Genomic DNA, 15203 nt, shown 5'->3' with positions numbered 1-15203 from the left:
TAATTTTATTCTTTGTGTGCTCCTATATATATCTCCATTAATTTGTGTTCTCTTACCATTCAACCCTCTATACGGACATATAGAAACCTAGTTTTCCAACGTATGTTTTCTATAGGATGTAAATTTCAGAAACTACACACATTTGTTTTCCCAATTCAATGTTTATAAAATATCCTATAAGTATTTATTTAGCTTGACCAGTTAATAACATAGCAGAAATTGTTACCCAATTCAATGTTAATAAAATATCTTATAAGTATTTATTTAACATGATCACGTAATAACATAGCAATATGATGCACACTTACATTCAACATGCTGCCAAGCTGCACATGCTGCGAATTTGGTAATTCAGTATAAAATGCGAGCGTCCCTTATCATTACTATTTGGTGGCGCCACCTATCGGTGATAATGTGAACTAACTTAGATTTCAATCCTCCTTCTCAACCATGTAAAATCCTCTCAAATCGATCCTTCACTCATTTATATTCTCTCTCCTCCCTCTTACTGTCAATGAACCTGTTTTTACGATTGGTCCCGTGTTGCGATTCAAACAACCCTCAAACAGGTAGGTCATCCCTTTGCAATGAATCTAATGAGTTAGGTTAGAGGCATTTTTTAAGTGTTTCCTGAAAAACGGTTTCGATGCCCTTGAACCTTTCTACTTTCTCTATAATTTATATTCCTCCTTTGTGTACCTAACATTGTCCCATAGCAAAGTGCCTATATAATAACTACTTTCGAAGTATAAAAAAAATTTAAGATTGGACTTTTCGAGGATCCTTAAGGAATTTACATTCATCCACAGTGATATTGTACATGAAGGGCCTATAGCCATTGAATCGTTTGAACAGTGCTAAATTTACCTGAGATTTCAAATTGGAATTAGTATAAAAACTTGCTCTATTTCGGCCTAGCACTTACTTTTACTTTCCTCACTGGCTTCTGGTACAAGTTACATTTAAAAGATAAATATTTGTAGGTCCGATTCACCGATTTCAGGTAGCAGTACTCAAAGTCCAAAAATTCTTTATCAAAGGAAGTACATACAATGTTGGTAAAGTCGACCTTCGAAGTGACCTGCAATATGTTTTGTAGTTTTTAGAATGTATCATATCATAGCTTGTTGAAGATGGTTTTACTTACCTTGATGACCACATATGATACAACAATGATTAGAACGAGAACCCTTATTTTGTGGGACATCTTTAAACTTCAAAAACCCAAATGGAACTACGGTGTCCCAACGAATTCCAGTTAAACGCTCGCTTATAATCCCATTTAATCGATTCATCTTCACGCTATTTTGCTCAGAAAATATATATTTATGCTTCACCTACTCGTATTGTGTAAATTAATGACGCGCATGGATTGCGCAATTATTTTTCCTAGATTTAATCGACTTTTGAGGCGTTTTGACAACACAGTATACTTGCAAATTTGATTTCTCCACTATCCCCCAGGACTATCCTCAGGATTTTTGTGAGCGCAAATTTGTTTTCAAATTAAAACGGAATAAAATGTTGCTTTTAGCATGTTGAGCAACACCAGCAAGCATTAAATGTTGCATTTACAATGTTGCGAATTTGGTAATTTCAGGTTCCACTTATTGCCGCCCTGTGGCGCTGTTGCGATAGTTGGCAGCACGGCTGTTTGTGGAAAATCGATAAGAGTCGTTATATTCGAAATTCCGCGAATTCAAATTATTTCTAGTATTATTTAAATTTTTCTGGGTACACCTTGTAGATCCCCTCTGCTAGAAGGGATTCTTTTAGTCTTTTGGACAACCCAAAACCTTAACTCCGTCCCAGAAATCGCCTCCACTACATGTTGATTTTCATAGTTTTTTCTTTAATTACATATAATCATAATACAATTCTTAATTTATCAAAGAGGTGCGCTGGTGGGTGCTCGACAATTAAAAGTGATTTCGAGGTACAATTTCGATGGTTGGTGGCTTTTCTTCGAAAGTGCGCATAACATATAATTTAGCTTAAGATTACCACTAAAACAAGGCGATTGCGTTTCATTCTTTAACAAATAAAATTGCATAATTGTGGGGCAGGGATAGGAGATGGCCTAATCTAGGAGAATTTTGAATCGAATTCGATGCGTTGTTGGGTGATGCCAGGCGAATGAAAATGGTAAGTGGGAAGCGGGAAACTGGGAACTCTAAGCGTTTACAACAATATGGAGGCGAATCGTGTCACGACCTCCGGTCTTAGAAGTCGTACGAATCGGCCTCATCATCCTTGCGAACCTTGAAGATGAACCTGTAGATGAGAGCGGCCACGAGGCCGCCGGCAATGGGACCCACCCAGTATACCCAGTGATCGGTCCACATGCCATGGACAACGGCTGGGCCAAAGGAGCGTGCCGGATTCATGCTGGCGCCGCTCAACTTGACCTGCAATCCAAAAAAACATTAATCCCTGAACGAATGGCACATCCTTCAGCGCCCACTCACCGCACACAGATGTCCGGCGGCAATCGACAGGCCCACGGCCAGGGGCGCCGAACCCTTGATGTCCTGACGGCTCGGATCCGACACGGCCTTGACCACAAACACCAGAATAAAGGTGATTAGAGCCTCAATCAGCACTGCCTGGCCCACAGTCAGGGACGTATCATACATGGATACGCCCAGGCCGCTGCCCACGACGCCGTCGAGGGCCACCTTTATAATAGCAGCACCGGCGATGGCTCCCACTAACTGGACAATGATGTAGAAGGCCGCTTTCAAGATGCTGATCTCACCGACAACCAGGAAGCCCAGGGTCACGGCCGGGTTGATGTGACAGCCGCTGAGGTGTCCCAAGCCCTGTAAAAAGAGATGAATAAAGGTGGTCTAATGAAAATTCTCTTATACGTTGAGATCTGTGCTGCCCCTCTGTCGTCCCTCTTTCTCTCTCTCGCTCTGGGATCTATCAAATGTCAAGTCTCAACAACTCACAGACAACCTTGGTGCCCTTTGCCATGGCAGCTGATTTTCGCCTTCCATTTTTTCCAATTTTCCGTTGCACAATCGTCGAACGCTGCCAGCGGATACGAGCAATTTGTCAGATCTGAGACCAGACATGAGATGCACTCGAAGTGAAACATCGACGGATTGTATCTCTGCAAAGGCAGAAAGTAAAAGTGCTGGGGGTTCGTTCTGTTGAGTCACTGCCTCAGGAGATCGCTTGGAAGCACTTGGGCAATGGTAAATGCTAAATGGAAATCGAATACCCAACAAATTGCCTCTTGTCGGGTGAGTGTGAGAGTGAGTGGCGGTGTGAGTACTCCCCGCATTATGAATGAATCGAACGTACTGCCTTCAAGGTCGATGTGCAGGCTTCTATGTTGTCCGATATCTTTTCAGAGCTGCTAGTTTTTGTTGTTGGTTTTTTTTTTCGGAGATACCAATTCGATTTCGATATGGATTTCTCCGTAAGCCGCGTCGCATGGCATGGCCAATGTCGTGCGTCGCTTTGCGTTTAATTAATAAATGCAATGCGCAAAAAATGTTGCACAAAAAGGTAAGCAAAAAATTGTGTTGGCCGTGCAACCACAAAACGCTAATTACAAAAGCATCCAAGAGCAAGTCGGGCCGATCCAAGTCGAGCCGCACCAACAACGCAAACAACAATCCGAACAACTCGAACAACTTCTTGACATTTTGGCTATGCTCATGCGTGCCGTGCAATTTCGTCTATAATATTTAGTTGCCGCTTTTGTTGCACCTGACTCTGACTGGGCCCAAGACTCTAGGCCTATCGCATTGTTCTCAACCCAAGTGGTTCTCAACCCCCCGCGCGCCTCCTCTACTCCCCTTAATTGCATACTCGAGGAGTCGTGAAATTAATCAAATTTATTGATATACTCGTATCGACAAAGCCCATAATTAAATTTAATATATGCAACCAAAGCAATCGCGATAGCTCGGATGCGTGTGAAATCTGTGACTGGCAGAGACTAAGAGGAGGCTGAGTCATCGCCGATGGATGGAAAATCGAGTTAGGCCTGTAAAACGAGATTGGTGTTTGGGATTGCAATTGGTTTGACATGACATTGGGATAGTGATTGAATGCCTGGGAGTACAGGCAAAGGTGAAGGCAGTAGAGGGGGCAGTTGGGTGGGATGTTTAGAAAGCAGAAGTCTTCTAAATCACTCCTTTCCTTTCCAAGTAATACTAATAGATTGCTTAAGATAGTGCCCAAAAGATCAGCTATTCAGCTATTATTTGATCAGTCAGCACTCGCCGCTTCGAAGGCCATCTCTTGGCTACTCCAAGTCTGCTGTGGCACAGTGTGCCTCTCTGTCCTGGCAATCGAGATGTCGAGAGATCGATCGATGTACGCATGTGCACAGACCCAACAACAACAACAAAAACACCATCAACGACATTTACGCTTAAATCATATTTTATGGCTTTTCAGCTGAAAATTGAATGTTAACTTGTTTGTTTCGTTCTGCTTTTCTGCAGCACTTTGGCGACTGTTGCGTTGCAGTGGCGGCTGCCGCTTACTGGTTTTCCGATTCAATTCAAGTTCGCATCGGAATCGGATCGGGCCAAAGCCAAAGTCGAAAAAGCGCGAATTGGAAACGAAAACGTGAACGCACCAAATTGTCTCGATTTTCCATAGAAATAGAAACACAGCTTGCACTGCACTGCTTTTGGTTTAAGTAGGCCTAAGGCTCAGTTAATTTAGTTTAGAGATTTTTAGAAACAAGAGAGGAATCCGAGAGGGTCAATGAATATCTTACAAAATATTCAAAAGCAGTTTTATTATCCCCTTCCCATATAATACCAGGTTGCAACATCCATTGGCGCTTGGTTCTAGGGGTTTTTGAACGGCGCTATTTATTTATTTACTTATTAAATTAACAAATTATCTGTTAATAATGGTGCTTAGTTACTAAAGGCGGAAAAAGATAAGTTAAAAGTTAGCTAAATTTAAATGATTATAAATATTGCATGCAATTAGTTTAAGAGACAGTTCAGGGGATAGGGTTTGACAGAGGGAGTTATAATTATGGCATAAAACCCTAAAAGGTTCATGATCAGCATAATTAGACCTACATATGGGTAGACGGATAGGCCTAAAAGTACGGATAGGTCTAGATGGAACGGCCAAGTCAATCTGACCCAAGAGAGTTTGGGAGTCAACAGTCCCAAGAAGCAGCTTGTGCACGAACATTACACCATTGCATATTCTGCGATGGTGCAACGATGGCAGGTCAATAAGATTTAGCCTAGACCGGTAGGGTGGCAAGATTCTACCCGAGTCCCAGTTAAAGTTCCGAAGGGCAAAAATTAAAAATTGCTTTTGCACGGATTCAATAACAGCCTGCTGCTCTTTATACTGCGGGCTCCACACACAAGAACAATACTCCAATATAGGACGTACTAACGAGATGTACAGTTGTTTCGTAACGTACGGGTCGTCAAACTCCTTGGACCAACGCTTGATGAACGCTAAAACACCCTTAGCTTTATTTACAGTTGCAGCTATATGGGTGTTGAAACACATCTTATGATCAACGAGGGGGAAGGTTGTGAGTTGCTGCGGACACCGCAACTCTACGGTTATACCCGATACTAAGTCAGTATGGCTCTCCTCCGGCAGACGCCGCTAATATTAAACGACACGACAAAGAGTGCGTGCGAGAGAGACAGAAAATCAGTCTGAGCGTGACGTCGGGCGCTGCGTATCCACTGCAAATTGATTTGTTCCTATTGGCTATAAAAATGATCTGATCTGATCCAGATTCAGCAATCTGATAGATATGGTAATTATCTATGATTCTGCGTTTTTAGTTTTCTCGAATGTGCAATATTGTGGATGCAACAGATTTTCGTCCTTTGTGTGGGCGGAAGGGGGTGGGGCGAAATTTTGAGATACACGTTTTATAGTAAGATCTAACAGGAGTGCGGATACCAAATTTGGTTACTCTAGCTTTAATAGTCTCTGAGATTTTTGAATATCCCCAGATTTTCGTCCTTTGCGGGGGCGGAAGGGGGTGTGTCGAAGTTTTGAAACAAACTCGTCTCGGTCCGATATATTAGGAGTGTGGATACCAAATTTGGTTGCTCTAGCTTTTGTAGTCTCTGAGATCTAGGCGCTAATGTTTTACTCTAAGCAAAGCCGCCTATGCTACGTGTGTGTTAGAGAGAGACAGGGCGAGAAAAAATGAAATTGTTTTCTTGATGCTGGCTATAATAATAATACGATCCAATGCAGATTCCGCAGTCTTAAAGATATGGTCATTCTCTACAATTCTACGTTTTTGGTTTTCTCATATCTTTAAAATTGTGGATGCCACAGATTTTCGTCCTTTGTGGGGGCGGAAGTGGGCGGGGCGAAGTTTTGAAATATTTTTGTAGCAGTGACATATCACAGAAGTCTGGACCCAAAACATCGTTGCTCTAGCTCTTATAGTCTTTGAGCACTAGGCGCTGAAGGGGACGGACAGACGGACAGACGGACGGACGGACGGACGGACGGACGGACAGACGGACAGACAGACAGGGCTCAATCGACTCGGCTATTGATGCTGATCAAGAATATATATACTTTATGGGGTCGGAAACGATTCCTTCTGGACGTTACACACATCCACTTTTACCACAAATCTAATATACCCCAATACTCATTTTGAGTATCGGGTATAAAAAAGACTCCGAAGTCATTTGAACTCGAAATTCGCTCAAGGACATGATTTCCTAGAACATATGAGACAAAATGAGGAGCGCGACGGTAAAATGTCATAAGTTTGCATTTGGAAAGGTTCAGAAAAAGAAGATTAGTTGAACACCACAATAGTAGTTCACTAAGATCAAGTTGAAGGCGTGTGTGCAAATACCAATCAGAGTAAGAAAGACAGATTTTGACATCATCAGCATACATTAGTGTAGTAGAGTATGTTATAACTTGAGGAAGGTCGTTCACAAATAAAAAAAACAGAAGCGGGCCCAGATGACTTCCCTGTGGCACACCTGAAGTAACATTAACAGTATTTGACAACACGTTAGAAAACAAAACACGTTGAGTACGGTTAGAGAAATAGGACAAAATCCAATCAAGAAGATTCGTTGGGAACCCTAATAAAGAGAGCTTTTGAATAAGCAGAGCATGGTTCACAGAATCGAATGCCTTGCTAAAGTCCGTAAAAACTACATCCGTCTGCAAACCAATTTGAAAACCACGGTGGATTAGGTTAGAAAACTCAAGAAGGTTAGTCGATGTTGAACGATGTCTGAAAAAACCGTGTTGCGACGGAGATATCAAGCTGCAACAAAGATGTTGCAGTTGCCGGGTGACCAGGAACTCAAGAAGCTTCGGGATGGCGGAAAGCTTTGCGATACCACGATAGTTTTTAATGTTTGATCTTGAACCTTTTTTGTGAAGCGGAATGATGTAGGACTCATTCCAAATTACTGGGAGACAAGACTGTTCCAAGGAGAGGTTGAAGAGAAAGGTCAAGGGTTTGCAAAGGGACTGGGCAAGATGCAACTTCGTACCTTATCTGGACCCGCAGAAAACGATATGTCCATAGATGACAAACCTTCCAGAACAACGCTTTCCTCGAAAAAGGGCAGAAAAATGCTGTTAGCTTGAGGTAGCTGGTACGGATACGGAGTGGATGCGTTGTAAATATGAGACGAGTACGTTGTTTGGAAAAAGTTAGCGAATTAATTTGCAATACCAACAGCAGAAGCTTCTGTTTTGTTCTGGTAATGAAGGGACGGAGGAAAAACGTTTGACTTGCGCTTAGAGTTAACGGACGAATAGAATTTTTTAGGATCACTACGAAAGTTACTACTACATTGTGAAAGGTAATGATTATAACACTGACTATTGACGGCAAGGAACAGAGAGCGAGCGGAGGAGTATAGAGCTAAGGCCAACGTGGAGCCCGACTTCTGGTACTTTTTATAGAGCCGGGATTTATTATTTTTTAAGTATGACAAATACTTGGAGAACCAGGGAGGTTTGGACGATACAGGTACAGTGATATCTGGAACAAACGTATTAAGGGCGGAGTAAATAGAACTATAAAACGAGTTAACAGTTGCATCTATGTTCGGTAATGAATAAAGAAACGACCAATCAACACGCGAGAGATGTAGATCTAAATCGATAAAATTTGTTTTGCGAAAACACTTTATATGACAAGGAGCCATGGAACTGTCAGCACCACCAGATTGTGTACACTCCAGTGATAACAACAAAGTAGGATGGTAAGCATCTTCAGGGAGAGATATTGGGCTTGCTCTAGATACCGTAGCAAGAGAACCATCGTTAACAAAAACGAGGTCAAGAAGTTTGTCCCTAATGTTTTTAACGGCATTAATTTGGACAAGGGAAATATCCGTTAGCCCATTGATAAAGTCATTATGGCAATTGGGAAACAACAGGGTAGCGTCATTACAAGGCAGCCAAGAAAGAAATGGGAGGTTAAAGTCCATGACAATAATTCGATCATTGCACCCTAAAGCAGAAACAACATTATTAATTGCTGAGAGGTGATGTAAGTAAAGCTCAGCATCAGACCTGGGAGGAATGTAAGAGCAGGTTAAATAGAAAAATGCGGAGCCAACACGAACTTTGACTGCAACAAATTCAATTCCATGAATGTTATTGAATGGGAATAACTCAGATGAGAAAACAGATTTAACTGCAATCAGAACCCCACCTGCAAAAGATGGGCGGTCCATTCTATAAATAGTGTAACTATCAATGAAAATTTCATGATCATTGACAGAGGAGTTAAGCCAGGTTTCGGTAAACGCGATGGCATCGAAATCAAAGGACGCGCTATTAGTATGAATTTGACGCAATTTTCCCAGCAAACTGCGGACGTTCTGATAGTGCATGGAAAAATAGTACATCAGTTTTTTGGAGCATGTTCGGTAATTCTTGGATTCGAGCTCGAATCTTGGAGAAGGAACTCATGCACAATTGTATGCTCAGGCCATATTGACGGTTCTAGAGAACAGGATAGTAAAGAATCAGGGAGAAGAATTTTAAAGGATGATATGTTGCGCTTATGTTTAAATGTAAATTTGGTCACAACTATATTAACAGGCGAAGTGTTAAGTTTAGCGGCAAGATGTTGTTTAACATCCTCCGTTGTAGCCTCAGGAATAAGACGAGAAACAAATATTGCTTTCCGAGGGACCACTGCTCTAAGTTGAAGTCCCGAGCGAGAACGAGATGGTGGAGCCACTCCTAAAAGAGATCTCGGTACAAGGGCAGAGGAATTGGCAGCAATGGCTGTAGCAGGAATTGGAGTAGGAATTGGAGCTGGAATTGGAGCAGGAATTGGAGCAGGAATTGGCAAGACGTCGTAAGCAAACAGCACACCCGCACTAGGAGCACTCACCGCGTCAGAAGTGACGGCCACAGAAACTGCAGGGATGGGATTGATGCTGTTGGGAAGTTGGGTGCTCAAAGGAAGCACATTGCTCGGTGTAAAGAACTCCGGAGCCACCGTTGGCGGATTTACAGACAACGGCGTGGCATGACTACACGGAAATGCTTCTGATGGATGAAGGTGGGAGGCAGGCGTACCAATCGGATTAGCTTGCAAGAGATTGGTATCATTATGCGGAATTTTCCGTCTAGGCGATTCGCTCAAGAGTTTGAGCCCAAGAAACTGTGATTCAAGGGCAAGAAATTTCTCGTTGAGAGCCACAAATTGTTTCCGGACATCCAGAAACCCAGTTCGAGTCTGTCTCATAAATGTGCGCATTTCGGCCTCAATCTCCCGACAAGCCAGACATGACCAAGACAGGCCCATGCGTTTCGAGATCAGATCATTCAGCCGGCCAAAATTTCCACCACCAGCACATTTTATGTGGGCAAAATTGTGGCACAGCCAGCAGCTAAGAAATGAATCACCAATGATAACACCACCGAATTCACATTTCTTTGCACTGCAAACAATTGCCATTATGGACAGTAGTAGAATCACTGTGCACGAATAAAAAAAAGAACGGAGTGAGATCGCAGGTAAAGTAGGAGAGCAGACAGCAGAGCGAGCCAGACAATCAGCTGCAGCGGCAATAATTCAAAGCAGATGATCCAACGAAGTGCAGAAAACGAGCAGTAAACTCACCAAAGCAGAGACACAAAAGAAAAGTCCACAGAGAGGGAGAGTATAGGCAATCCAGAGAGAGTGAGAGCAACAATGCGAGCAGCCCGCTTATGCTCACGAGAGAGTGTGGGCGATGCAAACGCTGATGCGCGAGAACAGTGCACACCGAAGAAGCGATAACGAAAAGCAGACTGGGCAAAAAACAATAACAAATTGCCTGCACGAGTCCGATGTGTTACGTTGCAATATTGAATTTATATTAAACACTTGTTTACAAACAAAACACTGGTGGTTAACACAAAGTAGAATCAAATTAAAGAGATGCGATAATATATCAAAACAAAGTCACAACAATGTTGTATGATATTTAGGCAAAGGGCGGAGAATGCGGGAGCAAGAAAAAAACACAACCGGCTTAAGCAAGAGCTAGAAGCGAATGATCTTTTCCTAGTAAGCATTATGTTTTGCCGCACAAATCAGACAAAAGTGGGAGCCAAGCCCTCTAATTGTCGGGCCGTGCTACCGATAGACATCTGGCAGCATGAGGCGGGCGGCATTTCAGATTTACGACCCGCATAGAGTTGACAGATCGTACACTCGGTACTATCTGTACGATCGGTAAATTAAAATGTGTCTGTTTGCGTTGCATTCGTATTGTTGTTTTCTGTTTTCTCTATATTATTTGATTTTTAAATTTAATTCTACTCTAATCTATTAGCTTTTTCTGGGATCCACTTCCTTTTGGCAGTCTGTCAGGTGATCCCCAGATGCAGTTTGCATACAAATGTGGATCTTCAAACGATCTTCGATTAAGAATGCCGCCGCTGCTCTCTCTAGGCAGAACGATAACCGGCAGAGGCTTAGGAGGGGATTACTCGTATTGTATTTCCACTCAAGAGATATTTATATTTCAGAGTCCCCGCTTGGGCGCTTTCTGGGTTTGCCATTCCAAGGCACAAAATTACTGGAAATCACGTTTCTCAATTTGACGCCATGCGCCATGCTTCATTGAACAGTTATTGCACTGGCGATAACGATAACGATGACGAACGAACTGGAATTGTCGTCACTCCCACCTTGCCTTTGCTTGGGAAATGCAATGCTCCATTCATTGGAGCTGCTGCTGCGGCTGCTGCTGCACTGAGGTTCCAATCAACGGCGATCCGAGCCGCACTCGGACTCGTGCCGCAACAGCCACTCATCGAACAAATGCAATATCCATATTTCTCAAATGCAGCGAACGTGCCACAGGCTGGCAAACGAATCTCGTGACCGAATCGCTGGCATCTTTCGCCTGGTCTGGCTGTTGGGCAACTAATTGGCCAATAGGCCGGAGAGGCAAGTGTCGCAAATGCTTCCAGGTGGAAATTAGTGAGGCAAGCAGCGATAATGTGTCTGCATTTATCTATTGGTAATCCTGTCACCAAGCTTAATTTTCCAGCGGCATGCAACGAATCAATTATCGATCGAGTGGAGCAGAGAGAAAGCCACCTAAATATATGTATAGTTCTATAATTAGAACAGATCTGTAGATTGTAGAAGCTTTTTCGTGTTTTGATCGATTGGTTTTGTTGTTGCTGTTGTGCCATAAATTCAAAGCAAAGCGAACATCGCTTTAAATGCTAAAACCGAAACACTAGTCACAAATTTTCAGCAGCATAACGTAATTAAACGCATAATAATCTAATTGCATATTTTGCGTCGCAAGCAGACTTGAGCTGCATTCGTTTGCCGTTTTTATAGCGCTCCCTCCCCGCCCCACCCTTCTCCCCGCCCTGTTCCCACTAACCACATCTTAAATGCCAATGTATCTTGCCCAAAATGCAATGAGCGACGCCCCGCGCAGCGCCGAGCCGAGCGGTGCCACCAGTTTCGCTTTGGCTCGCTTTTCTATGCGCTCGCTCGGGGCCGAAAGTGTAACGTGTGGCGTGTCCTTGAACGTACCCACCGATCAATACGCATTAACTTGAATTTGAAATCTCCAACTCAAATCACAAATCTCGCTGTCGCTGTCGTTCTGTCGGCGTAGTTGTCGTTGCCTTCTCTTTGTATGTACAATACACATCGAAATATATATATAGAGGTGTGCGTATATTTACCTGTGCCAGTGTGGCCACCGTTAAGCCAAAGGTGAATGCAATCTGCGGTACACTTCCGCTCGTTGTGCTGCCAACGCCGATGGCGATCAAGAAAAATGTGCCGAGTAGCTCGCCGAGCAGCATGCGCCATATATTTTTATTCTCGGTTATATCGGCGACGCCTAAGAATTTCCACATTTCTGCAAAGCAAAGGAAAAACCACACACAAAAAAGTAAGTATTTAGTCAGTGCCGTAAAAAGGATAGGTAGCCAAAGGTCCTAAAGTCAGTTACGTAATGATTTTATTTAGGTTAGTAGTTTAGCAAAGCACGCTCGGATTAATAATGTTCGTCGTAATGTTTCACAATCGAAAAGTTTTTGGTGTTAAAAACTCGCCTACTTTTCACAAAAGTTTCAATGATTTCCCCAAAATCTATTTTGAAAGATATTTCAGCTTCTGGTACCTCTGGTAGCTTTCAATTGTGTCCAGGAGTTAGAAGTTAAGAGTGACCTAAAAATACGCTATTTTCTCAACATGTATTTGCTGGTCAGTGTCCGGCACCCCAAAGCCCTCTTGCCCCTCTTGCACACAGCTAAGCCACTGGCTTTGGTAAACGAACCAAAAATAAAACATTAATCCAAGTCCAAGTCGATTAAAACCTGCACAGCGCATGCCAAATGCCAATCAAATGCCGCTGTCATTCTCATCATCACTCAATCAATCAGTCAATCAGTGCGCAGTAGTAAAGCCTCGCATTGGCAACAGGCTAAAGCTTTCCTGCATCTGCAGCGTCTTGCTTCTGCAGCTTCTGCGACTTTCAGTCGTTCTCCTCTCTCGCTCTGACACTGAGAGAGAAGTAGGCTGCTGTTATACGGAAAGCTTTAAAGCAGTGATCGGCACGCTCGTGTGCGTAGACAGCAGGCGAAACAGAACATAGTATTGGTGTTATACCCTTTCTCATGCACATAAGACAGGGTCATGCCTATCGCTGCTTTAAAGGAATTACATTTCGTCTACAAAAATAACGTTCATTGTCTTTCTTCATTGCTTAACCGTTCCGAACACCGATGGAAATACAGTAAGACTAAACCATCCGCGTCTTTGGATAACGTATCACTTATATACATAGGTATGTACATAGAGAGCAGAGCTAGCACGATCATCGGTTGTTGATTTAAAGTGTGCCCTTTGCTTGGGATGCTCAAACAATTTGCATCATTTGATTAATTAATTTTCGTCAATAGCACTGGGGTGTTTACTTCCTGACAGGGTAGTGGGGGCCTTTCAACTGTCATTATCGCGGCTGGGCTGCCTTGCCTGAGTGCTAATGAGCAGGTGTAAATTAATTTGCCTGCTAGAAAAACACTTTGGAAAATGTTTGCAAAAAAATAGCATTCGTTCAATAAAACTATTGATACGTACTCGTGCATGTGACGAAATCCTTCTCTTGTGGCCCAGAAAAGTAAAGGAAACGAACAGAGCCCTGAAGTGTTTTGGATGCCATAAAAAGACTTCACCTCGTTTTTCGAAGCCCAATTTAATCCGCGTATAAAGAGAAATCTTATCAGGCCACGTTTAAGTAACTGTCACTTAACCGAAATGTCAGTTCGTCACTCAAGCAGATGTCTGTGCCTCCGGAAGCCGCCCCGAAACCACCCAGTGATAAGTGTCGCGAAGTTATCACAATCAACACGTTCCACACTTCACTTAATACGGCAATTATCTCGCATGTTAGCAGCATTGGTCCCATGACACTGACTCTGGTTCTGTGCGAGTAGGGAGCCCCTTGATAAAAGCCATATACGGAGGGCCAGATGAGAGGGAAAGGGTCTACGAAAAAACAGTTGGCTACTGGAATCTGCTATATATAGTAATACTGACGGGACATTCCGTATTCCGATGGTCTCCACAAAGTGAAAATATCAAATGCCTGGGAATACCATTGGCCAAGACTCAAGATGCACTGCAACGTGCTCTGAATGCCTCCTTCATGATCGGGAACTAACGCTATAAATAACTGGAGCTGTCACCACTTTTTTTGCTTTTCCTACGAATCCAATCAAAATGTGGCGCCGTTTTTCCTGTTTTTTTTTTTAATCAGAATTCTATGACAAAATTATAAAATACCTAAAATATTTCAATTTTCAAGGGGGAAATAGTGATTAGAGTGTGACTAACAGTATTCAAATGTGTCAGAAGATAGTCTGAAGAACAGGCTTTCAGAAGGTCTTTTAAACGGAGGAAATGTCAATTAAGGAGTATTTATTGTTTGATGAATAGTAATCGGATCATTATTGCAGCCCCCACACGAGTCCACCCACCCATGAAATCGATCCAAAAGCCGAGAAGTAAGTACCATAAATAAGAGTGGAAAATGAAACCAGATCAGCCTGTTGACAGGAATCGCAATTGGCCAAAAGCCAATCAGCATAAGCGTAGAAATTTATGGTATATTGCCATCGAGCATTTGATTTAATTAAATTCACTCGACGTTCTGTATTCTATCTCTGCCGAAATGCAGATTCCGTTTAAGAAACAAATGTTAATTGAAATTAATTAAAGATAACAAAACGTCAGGCGTAATTACACGACCATTGACGAGAGACAAACGGAAACGATTGGTGAATCTGTGTGGACGTTGACATGCAATGACTGCATCTTTCAAGAGGCGATGCAGTTACTGCACCGTCAAGTGGCCCGTGTGACACCAGCAGAAGGCTGTTACGCGCGGATCCCAGGCAAAACGCAGCCCTCCTCCCGCCCAACCGACCGAGGGGCGCTGCCGCATGACGCGCGGTGCGTAGCCGAACCAAACGCGAACATGCAAGAAAGAAAAATCCAGACTTCTGTGATATGTCACTGCTACAAAAATATTTCAAAACTTTGCACCGCCCACTTCCGCCCCCACAAAGGGCGAAAATCTGTGGCATCCACAATTTCGACGGTACGAGAAAACTAAAAACGCAGAATCGTAGAAGATGACTATATCTTCTAGAGTGCAAAATCTGAACCAGATCGTATAATTATTATAGCCAGAATC

At 42.9% G+C, this 15203-nt stretch overlaps 1 protein-coding gene across 1 annotated transcript; it reads right to left on the bottom strand.

Annotated features, from left to right (window-relative positions):
• Positions 1-1857: 1857 nt before the first annotated feature.
• On the bottom strand, positions 1858-12505 carry LOC117191791 (aquaporin-like). The gene is made up of 3 exons (XM_033396553.1): positions 12184-12505; positions 2469-2822; positions 1858-2408 (listed from the first exon to the last, which is right to left on the bottom strand). The coding sequence occupies exons 1-3, from the start codon at positions 12358-12360 to the stop codon at positions 2223-2225; spliced, it is 717 nt and encodes a 238-aa protein (XP_033252444.1). The 5' UTR covers positions 12361-12505; the 3' UTR covers positions 1858-2222.
• Positions 12506-15203: the final 2698 nt, after the last annotated feature.

The sequence above is a fragment of the Drosophila miranda genome (assembly GCF_003369915.1).
Source record: "Drosophila miranda strain MSH22 chromosome Y unlocalized genomic scaffold, D.miranda_PacBio2.1 Contig_Y1_pilon, whole genome shotgun sequence".
NCBI lineage: Eukaryota > Metazoa > Arthropoda > Insecta > Diptera > Drosophilidae > Drosophila > Drosophila miranda.
Note: the sequence above shows the minus strand (reverse complement) of the source record. Positions and strands in the feature narration are given on the sequence as shown.

Coding starts and splice junctions, on each gene's coding strand:
- LOC117191791 (XM_033396553.1), bottom strand. CDS start 12,360: ATGTGGAAATTCTTAGGCGTCGCCGATATAACCGAGAATAAAAATATA. Junction 2,823..12,183: donor CGGTGGCCACACTGGCACAG/GTAAATATACGC, acceptor CTCTTTTTACAG/GGCTTGGGACACCTCAGCGG. Junction 2,409..2,468: donor CCGCCGGACATCTGTGTGCG/GTGAGTGGGCGC, acceptor TTTGGATTGCAG/GTCAAGTTGAGCGGCGCCAG.